The sequence below is a fragment of the Ochotona princeps genome, chromosome 15 (assembly GCF_030435755.1).
Source record: "Ochotona princeps isolate mOchPri1 chromosome 15, mOchPri1.hap1, whole genome shotgun sequence".
Lineage (NCBI taxonomy): Eukaryota > Metazoa > Chordata > Mammalia > Lagomorpha > Ochotonidae > Ochotona > Ochotona princeps.
In genome coordinates, this window is record NC_080846.1 from 50,190,687 (window position 1) to 50,200,050 (window position 9,364).

The following is a 9,364-nucleotide window of genomic DNA, read 5'->3' on the forward strand; positions in this document are numbered from 1 at the left end:
CTGCCCCATTTCTGGATTCTGAGCAGGGCTGACCCCCAACTCTCCCAGCACCCTCTACACCCAGCCTCACCCCTTTCTCTCCAGCTGATCGTCTCAGAGCTCTTGTTCCTACCTCCCTTCCAAGTTCTCCATACCCTACTACAGCAGGAGTTTGGGTGACTGGGTTTTACCATCTTCCACCCTTGTCTGCTCTCCCAAGATAGAAAATCAGGCGCTGGAAGGTAAGTGGAGAAAGCGGGGGTGTCTGAGGCCTCTCCAGACCCTGGTTGCTGGACTCCCACTCACTCACCCACCAGCAAAGCAAGCAGCCCCTTCCCAGCTTCTCCGCCTGGCCTGCCCCTGCCACCCGCCACAACTTGTGGGCCTCAGCTCTCCCTTCTTCTTCCTTCTCTTGGAGACCTGGCAGGGCCTGCTGTGGGGGTGTGGGAGGGAACCAGGAACAAAAACAGATCAGAGGACATCCAGGGAGGGCCTGCCAGAGACCTGGGCATCCTACGCAGGTGGACTGTGTCCCAGGCAGCGCCCCTCACCTTTGCTCCCTGCCCAGGGACAGGCTCAGTCTGGGGTTGGCACCCTGTGCGGCTTGCCCCCTCCCCTTCCTTAAAAGAAGGAGAGGGCTTGCTCTCTCAACAGAAGTCTTTTCTTCTTCATTCTCCGATTCTGAAACCAAATCTTGACCTGCTGGTCACTAAGATTCAAGCGGTCCGAGAGTTCCCTCCGGCGCTGGCGCGTGATGAACTCGTTGACCAAAAACTCGCCCTCCAGCTCAGCCAGCTGCAGCTTTGAGTAGGGCTTGCGCTTCTTCCGTGAGCGGCTGTGGATCGGGTACCAGGGCGCGCCTGGGTGGAGAGGAACCGGACGGGTTGGCCAGGGAGGATCAAGGGGTGACCAGCCCAGCACCCTGCGCCCTGTGTCCTTCCCCAGACCCTTTCCCACTGGCCCTGGGCCTCAGTCTCCAGGCCAGCAAGGCACCCCAGGTAGCTTCCCCACCCACAGCTTCATCCTGTCCTAGTACTCCTTGGTTTCCCACTTTGGCCACTACACACCACTTGCTGCTGCCAGGAAGGATGACCTGCCAGGCTTCAACCACTTCTCTCCTCGTCCTGCCCTCGCCCTTATTTTCTTCTTTCATACTTTCCAGCCCTGTCTTCCTACATCCTTCATGGCTGGATCTGCAAACAGCTTGACCCCAGCATCAGCAAGTGGCAGAAGTTCCCTGGTTCCGGAGCTTTCTCCACAGTGGTAGGTGATAGGGGACTTGTGCAAAGGCCCATGGAGGGAGAACAAGCATCCAGCTCTGGGTCCTTTCTCCCTTTGCCCCAAGTCTTGGAGAAACCCCCAGTTAAGGATACCCCTTCTCAGTAGCCTCAAGCCAGGGGAAAAAGGAAATCTCCCCATTTTTTTTTTTTATAATGGGGACATTTGCATGTTTATAGGGCTCAACGAACCACCCGCACATCTTTTGTAAAGAAATGATGACTTTCCACTCCACTCTGTAGCCCCAGGAGGCCCTCGCCCTGTCCCTACCCGGCTGGGCCGCCTGCTTGGTGAGCAGCCCTATTTCAAACCAGCGCACGACTTCTGGCCGAGGTCCTTACCGCTGGCCGAGAGCCCGCCGCCCGGGTTCAACGGCGACACCAAGCCGCCGGGGTCGCCCGCGCCGGCGCCCTTGTTGCCCTCGTTGAGCAGGGATGAACTCGAGTCGGATTCCAGCGACTGGCAAGACGGCGGGTCGTGCGGGGGTCCCGTGCCGCCGTCGCCGCCTCCTGCCCCGTAGTCGTACTTGAAGCCGAGCGCGGGCGGCCCCGACGGCTCGAGCGGCAGCAGCGCCGCCCCGGGTCCGGCGCCCGGGTCGCGCCCGCGTTCCTCGCGCTTCAGGGCGCTGCCACCGGCGCCCTCGGCGCACGGCTCCCGGTAGTAAGCCTTGCTGTCCTCCACGCGCGCCAGCTCGCACGTGCGGCCGAAGGGCGGGTTGAGCGACACGGGGCTGCCGAGGTAGGGCTGCGGGTAGCCATTGCACGGCTCAGCCGACGGCCAGGGCAGCGAGCACACGTTGTCGCGGCGCGGGTAGGACAGCGAAGGCAGCCCGGGCAGCTGCGCCCCGGACGCGCGAAAGTTGGGGAAGTAGAAGGTGTCTCCCGTGTGGATGTTCACCAGCGGCCCCACAAACCCGGGATTCAAGAGATTATGCTCGCCCATTTCCGCGGGGCCCGGCCGGCAGCTTCTACTTTATTGCTATCTGACATTAAACATAGTTAAACCTGTGCTGGTCACCCATTGGCCGCCCTGCTCACGTGGGTGCGGCCGCCAGGGGGAGGGGTGGGGACAGCGGGTTCCCCCCACCCCCCCGCCCTGCACCAACTCCAACTTCCCCAATCCCAGGTGGGGGCTCCGGATGGGGGTGGGGGAGGAAGGGCCAAGGGCTGGGGCAGTTTTAAATTTGCTGAATTCTGTTTTTTGTCTTTTTTTTTTTCAATCACATAAAACCAAACGCAGAGAAGTGAAATCATCGCCCGACACGAGGCAAAAGGGAAAAAGCCATGCAAAAGAAAAAAAAAAAAAACACAAAATCCTCCTACACCCCTACACCCCTTGCACCCCGCAGCCTTCTCCCTAGATGTATTCTCTTATCACCAACAGCTGGCCGAGCGCAGACCTTCCGTCTTTAATTAGCTCCTTTATTAACTAAAACCGTTGGAATTTACAATATCTCTCCCAATAAATTACTATTAGATATTGTGTCATATAAAGTTTACTGGCTGTTTAAGGAGACGGATGAGCCCTTGGGCTCATGGGGGTTTATTTACAGTGGAGGGAAGAGGGGGTGAGGACAGGTTTTCCTGCTGTTGTTCCTCCCAGCCCTACCGCTGCTGCCGGGTTCTTTCTGGGCCCCTTCCCCTTAAGAATTGGGATCCACTCTCCAGTTCCCCACCTCATTCCCAAGAAGGACTCCAGGAAACTGGTTTTGCGTGGTCTTCTCCCAGAGCTGATAGCCACCCCAGCCTTTCACGGCATCCCTGAAGGTTGGTAAAGGGTGCATTAGATGGGTACAGAAGCAGAAAAAGGAAGCGTCCCCCAGCCCATTTGTCAGCTCCTGAAAATCTGGGGGTGAGCGTGCTGCTCATCCTCTGGTTTCTAGATGGGGGACGACTAAGAAGCTTCTGGGAGAGGAGGGCTTCTCAGTTTTTTTGTTCTCTCTCTCTCTTAAGCAAAAAGGGACTCCAGGTTCCCAGCAGGGCTTGCTTTCCTGTGGCAAAGGAGCCAGCCACCCACACCCCAAAACCGGCCCAGCCTGCCGCTAAGCTGCCCAGGGGGCAGGGGTAGTAGGTTGTCTCTTGAGGTGGGCTGGGAGCCAGAGGGTTGGGAATTTTATTTATGGTGCAAATCTGCGAAGCCTGCTCCATGGAAGACAGAGAATCTAGTACTCTGGTTCTGAGGCGATCTGACATATATGTATATATAGAGACAGCTCCAGAACACAGCCAAGTGGATTGAAAAGAGAAACAAAATAAAGCTCCCTCCCCCACCAGATGGGTGTCAACCGAGTCATCCGGTAGAAAAAATACATATATATTTTTGCCCGCTTGTTTGGAACTCCTGTGCCTCGCAGCGGCTTCAGGAATCCCAGTCACGCTCCAAATGCCAAAAGACGTCGAGGGGGTTTAGGGAGCATTGAAGAGAGCGAGAGAAAAACACGGAAAGAAATCCATGGAGGTGAAAGTGAAGTATCCGAGCAAAATCTACAACAGCATATGGAAGATTCACGTCTCCATCCTTTTCTCATTCTTGCCCTCGCCTCTCCAGCAGGACGCGGCAGGAAAAATAAGGCAGATTCTTGGAATTCCATTGCTCCCCTCGCGATTTCACATCCCAAGCTGTAGCTGCTCGCGCCGCGCGCCGACAGAAACGCGTCCCCGCGGGCGTCCTGCCCGGCGCGAGGCGCGGCTCCCGCCCCTCGGCCCGCTTGACTGGTTCCCCTTCCCCATCCCGGCCTGCCAGGGAGGGCTGCCCGGCCAGGCCCCTGCGCCCTTAGGAGCTCACTGTGCTCCAGGTCCACAAACCGAGACCGAGCAGGTGGGATGCCAGCTGCACGGGACGCGGTGAGGGGTGTGGGGGTGCAGGGGCTGCACCGAGAAAAGGGCCGGAGACTCCGCCTGCACTGGCGTTTTTCTGTTTTGAATCGATGGCGGGGTTTGCGAGGCTGTGGAGGGACAGCGGCATCTCTCGGGCTGTGAATTCCAAGCGGCAGCATCCCTAACTTGTGTATCTTCTTTTCCAGATGCGGTCCTGAGCACCGCTGAAGATCTTTCCTTTTGGAGGGCTTATGTTTGGTTACAAAGATAAGCAGAGTGTGACTTGAGCACAATTGCTGATTGCATTCGGGATGCCGCGCCGGCAGCGGGGGCCTTCCGGGCGCAGCAGCTATTGTTGGTCAGAGCCGCACCGGGCTAGGCTGGGCCGCACAATCACTGGCCTTTTGCAGGGTGGGGTCTTCTCCTGGTACTCTTTTTGCCTCCTCTCGTGGTTCGGATCTCCTAGAAGAGGGATCGCTAGCAGGGACAGCCCCAGCTTCGGTCCATTCCTCCCTAACTCGCGGGTCTCGGGGTCCCGGAGCTCCGCTGGCCGCCCTCCCTGGCCAGGCCCTGATCGTGCGCATCAGCAGCGGCCACAGGGCGGCAGATGCTGACGCTAGGAGGCCGGAGGGAAGGCTTGCTTTTCCCTTACACGCATCTCTTTTTGGCCCGACTGGACTCTAGCAAAACAGGCCATTTTTTCCCAGGTCTCGGATGTGGGGCTTGATCGCATGCATCAAGCCTCTTCCTTCCGTGCAGTGGACCAGGCAGCCACCCGCATCCTGGGGTCCTGCCTCCCAAGGCCCACACCGCTAACTCAGGGGTTTTCACGACCCTAATGAGGACGCAGGTGATCTAACTGGCCAGCCTCCGAGGGCACCGGCGTGGCTCAGTTCTCTACCAGGATCCCGCTCTCACGCGACTCCAGCGTCCCTTCCCCATAACCCAGGCTGGGACAACGCTGCTCCCGGTCTGGGTCCCCAGGGCCGGCGGGAGACTCGGGTGCAAAGCTTCGACTAAATCCAGTTTCGGTGAGAACTGCTGGCGACCTGGAGCTAAGAGGCCCTTGCAGCCCACGGTACAGGGACAAGCTGCAGCTGGCCGGGTCCGTGGCAGCTGCCCGCACCGCGCGCTGTCCACACGCTGGACTCCGCCGGCCGGGCAGCAGCTTCAGAACGGCCGCGCGACCGGTGTGTCCCTGCTTTCCAGGCAGTCATGGAAAACACAGGGCGAGAGAAGGGGCTGCTTCCTGGGCCCCCGGCTCCCGCCGCAGCTGGCCGAGCTCAACTGGGCCCGCTCATTAACTCGAGGCTTAATTAAGGCTGAGGGCAGGACTGCGGTCCAAGGCTTTCCTTGCACATCCAAGGGGACTACAGCGACTCCCCCTCCTGGCCCTCTTTGTCGGGGGGCCTCCATCCCTGCTAGCATCCTGGCGACTTCCGCCTCGGCGCAGCGGGAAGACCAGAATCTCAATTACAAAATCCACGGCGTCCCTGCTGGCACGGCCTAGCGCCGCAAGAAGCGCAAGCCGCGGGCATTCATTACTGCTTGCCCGCCTACCCGAGGCCAGGAATTATTAGGCGCAAAGGGCTGACTTCTCCTGGGTCCGCTGAGACCCCGCAGCCGAGCTGGCCAGGGCGGCCCAGTTCAAGGTCACTGTCTAGTTTGCAGAGAGGGGGTCTGCTACAAATGTATGCAAATGAGGCAGGGCCTGGGTCCCTGAACGGATATAAGTGAAAGCTGGGACCGAAGGAGGAGGGGAGATGGAACACAGCGAAGGGGTGAGGGCGGGGGGGTGGGTAACCCTTGGAACCTCTGGGCGTCACCACTGCGGGGGCGCTTTAGGCTTGGGACTCATCTTTTCTCAAGTAGTGGTAGGGGGCTCGTTTTTTCCACTACTTCCCAGGCTCCTGTAGGGCTCAACTCGAGCTTGACTACCAGCCTTTCCTCCTGGATGGGTATCCTGGACCCAGGAAGCAGATTAGGAGACCCTAATCCCTGCCTTCTCTCAACGCTACTTTCCCCAGACTCTGCTTGAGAACGACCTGCAACCTGGGGAAGGGGCTCATTCGAGAGCTTGGGGGGCGGGCAGAGTCCTGATCTGCTCGCATCCTCCCGCTGGCCCCTTTCCTCTTGGACCCCCATCCCACCTGGGAACCAATTACCTCTGGAGGGGGGGAAAATCAGGGTGAGAGTGACCAGGAGGGAGGACCGTGTGGGAAGGGATGCCTCCATCCCTACCTTAGCATCCCCACCTGAACCACGCACCCCACATCCCGTCTCCGTCTTTCCGGCGGCGCATTAACGGTTAAAGAGTTCCGATGCTGACATTTTCCCCCTCCACCAGCAGAGGATCTCCTCCGCCTAGTGAATTACTGAGTGTCAGGCAAGGTGTGGGGACCAAATTAAAACGCACACACACACACACACCCAATACCTCATCCAACGCCACACCCACAGCCTCCTGCCACCTTTCCTAGAGCCCCAGGCCTGGCCTCCACGTCGTCCAAGCCGCCTGGGGGGTGAGCCCTAACCCGCGCCTGGGGGGGTGAGCCCTAACCCGCGCCCATCTTCTCTGGCCGTGACCTAGTCTGCTGGCCAGAGCACCGCTCAGCTCCGCCCCGGAGAAGCGTAGGAGTCGGCTGGGGGGGATGGGGTGGGGGTGTCGCGGGCCGCTAGGGGATTGGGGTGTGAGCAGCCGACCCCGGGTGGGGAGGTTCCGGTCACCCCGCGAGGATGGCTGGGCAGGAAGAGCCGGCAGCTACTCACCTTTGGAGACCTAAGGCGTCGAAGTGTGGGGGTAGCGGAGGCTCTCCGCCTCTGGACATCTTCCGGGGAGGGGGGATGCACCTCAAGGCCCCCCACAGGCCCAGCCTTGGCCGCGCAGGAGGGCGGGGCGCGCGAAGTGGAGGGAGCGGCCTGCGGCGGCGGGCAGTCCGGAGCTGGGCTGCTGGAGCATCTCCGGAGAGGCCGCCTTTTATGGGTGTTATTAGCGCCCCTGTCTAGACTGGAGACGACACCTCCTCAGTGCATAAACAGAGGCGACCGGCTGAAAGGGGGATTGACGCGTCTAAGGGGGCTAGCGGCCTTCCTCCCCCACCTCGGTCCCCGAAGATCAAGGCCTTTTCCACTACCCCCCACCCTTCCCTGTGTTCCTGCTGATGTCAAGGTCAGAAAGACCTAGTCACGGTCAAGGCTAAAAGAGGAAGCGCCTGGTTGGTTGCTAAAAGGCTCGGGCGGCCTCCTCCTCTCCTTTCTCCTCCTCCCCCTCCCAGAAGCCCCTGGATCTCCAGGGCTCCCTCGCTCCTCCAGCCTCACAGACCTGGAGATACGTCTGTCCCAGTCAGCTTTGGTGTGTCTTACGGGAGAACTCTGATCTTGGGGTGGGGAGCTCTGCTTGGAACAGAATGCAGTAGTAGAGGGAGCTGTGTGGGCAGGGCTAACCCAGGGACCTGCTTTTGCACTGCATTCCCCACCCCCACTCCACCTCCGCCATCCCACGGACTTGCTGCCTCTCTCCCAACTGAACACACTCCCTCCGTTCGCCATCTATGGTCGAATCCTCAGGAGCAGACCTGCGGAGAGAATGACTGGCCTAGTTCCTTCAGGTGGGTGCCTGCTGCTAAATGTCCTGGCTTGGAAAAAAAAAAAAAATCCTGGGCTGGGAGATGGCTCAATCCTCACCTTGCAAGCACCAGAATCCCATTATGGACGCTGGTTCGTGTCCGGCTCCCTGTATGTAGCCTGAGAGAGCAATGGAGGATGACACAAAGCTTTGGAACTCTGTACCCACATGGGAGACCCAGAAGAAACTCCAAGGTCCTTGTTTCGGTTCCTGGATCAGTTCAGCTCTGGCCATTGTGGCCATTTGGAGACTGAACCAGCGGATGGAAGATCTGTCTTTCCTTCTCTACCTTTCCAATAAAAATAAATAAATCTTTTTTTAAAGATTTATTTTTATTACAAAGTCAGATATACAGAGAGGAGAAACAGAGAGGAAGATCTTCCGTCCGATGAGTCACTCCCCAAGTGAGCTGCAACAGCCGGTGCTGCGCCTATCCGAAGCTGGGAACCTGGAACCTCTTCCAGGTCTCCCACGCAGGTGCAGGGTCCCAAAGCTTTGAGCCATCCTCTACTGCTTTCCCAGGCCACAAGCAGGGAGCTGGATGGGAAGTGGAGCTGCGGGGACCAGGCCACGCCGCCGGGCCCACACACACACAAACAAAAATCTTTTTTTAAAAAATCCTGCTGGCCCTAGTCTGGAGACAGTCTGCCCTCCTCCGCCCACAGGATCCCAAGCTCCAGAAGAAAGAATCTAACAGAACCCTCCCTGGGAGCCTAAGTGAAGAGCCTCCTGCTGCCCACCCATGCAGGTGGGAGGGGGGTGTCTTCAGGTTATAGAAAGGAGGAGCCTCCTTCCCCATGTACACAGTCCTTCTCACCTTCCTATTCCCTGTACTCTCACTGTTTGCGTTCACAGCCTGACTCAAGCACAAACTGTGAGACTGCCCTGGAAGAGAAGCAGTTTGCGTAGCTGTGAGTAATGAGGAAAAATACACTCTGCAGCCCGAGGTGAGGGTGGTGGGCGGTGGCGTTCACTGACACATTTGGATCCATATTGGCAGGGCGGGAACACACACACACATGCACATGCATGCACATGCACATACATGTGTTTCTTCCCAGATCCACCTCATGGAGTCCCCACTGCCACTGCCTACTTTGGAGGCTTAGCATAGCCGGGAAAAGTCCTTCCCTAAGCCTAGCTCCTCAGAGTGTGCATTCATACCACACTTACCTGCTCTTCCAGGAGATCCATCCACCAAGTTAACCCAGGCATGATCATCCCCACCAAATACCAGCACCCAAGAGGGTCCTAGCAGCCTGGCCCCAGAGCAGTCCTGGCTGGGGTAACCCCGTTCCTGTGTGGGATGCCCCCATATCCCACATTGCTTGCTTGAGGTTTGTTCTCTTGTCCTTCAATTTTTGGGGGTTTGGGGATAGGGAAAGTTTCCTCAGTGTAGGAAAGACTCCTTCACTTGATTGTGTGTGGGGGTTTTGGTGCGGAAGTGGAAGGATCCCTTGGAGACCTCTGAACTTCTTGAGCACTACTGAGTCTCCAGCATGCATTGTGTGTGTGTGTGTGTGTGTGTGTGTGTGTGTGTGTGTGTGTGGTGTAGCTTTGACATTAGATTTTCCAAGAAGAACCCAAGGGTCTGGACGGGGGGCATGCCCAGAGAGCCGCAGGCTCATGCCCATTTAGTTTTTCTTTCTGACGAGGGAGAGAGAGA

General features: G+C 58.3%; 1 protein-coding gene across 1 annotated transcript; it reads right to left on the reverse strand.

The window, feature by feature from the left end:
- Positions 1 to 498: 498 nt before the first annotated feature.
- Positions 499 to 2,295, reverse strand: HOXC12 (homeobox C12). Its single transcript, XM_004583159.4, has 2 exons — positions 1,599 to 2,295; positions 499 to 839 (listed from the first exon to the last, which is right to left on the reverse strand). The coding sequence occupies exons 1-2, from the start codon at positions 2,197 to 2,199 to the stop codon at positions 601 to 603; spliced, it is 840 nt and encodes a 279-aa protein (XP_004583216.1). The 5' UTR covers positions 2,200 to 2,295; the 3' UTR covers positions 499 to 600.
- Positions 2,296 to 9,364: the final 7,069 nt, after the last annotated feature.

Bases quoted from the DNA above. Each gene is read 5' to 3' on its own strand.
- HOXC12 (XM_004583159.4), bottom strand. From the start codon at position 2,199: ATGGGCGAGCATAATCTCTTGAATCCCGGGTTTGTGGGGCCGCTGGTG. The intron at 840-1,598 runs GTAAGGACCTCG...CTCTCCACCCAG, and splicing joins CGGCGGGCTCTCGGCCAGCG to GCGCGCCCTGGTACCCGATC.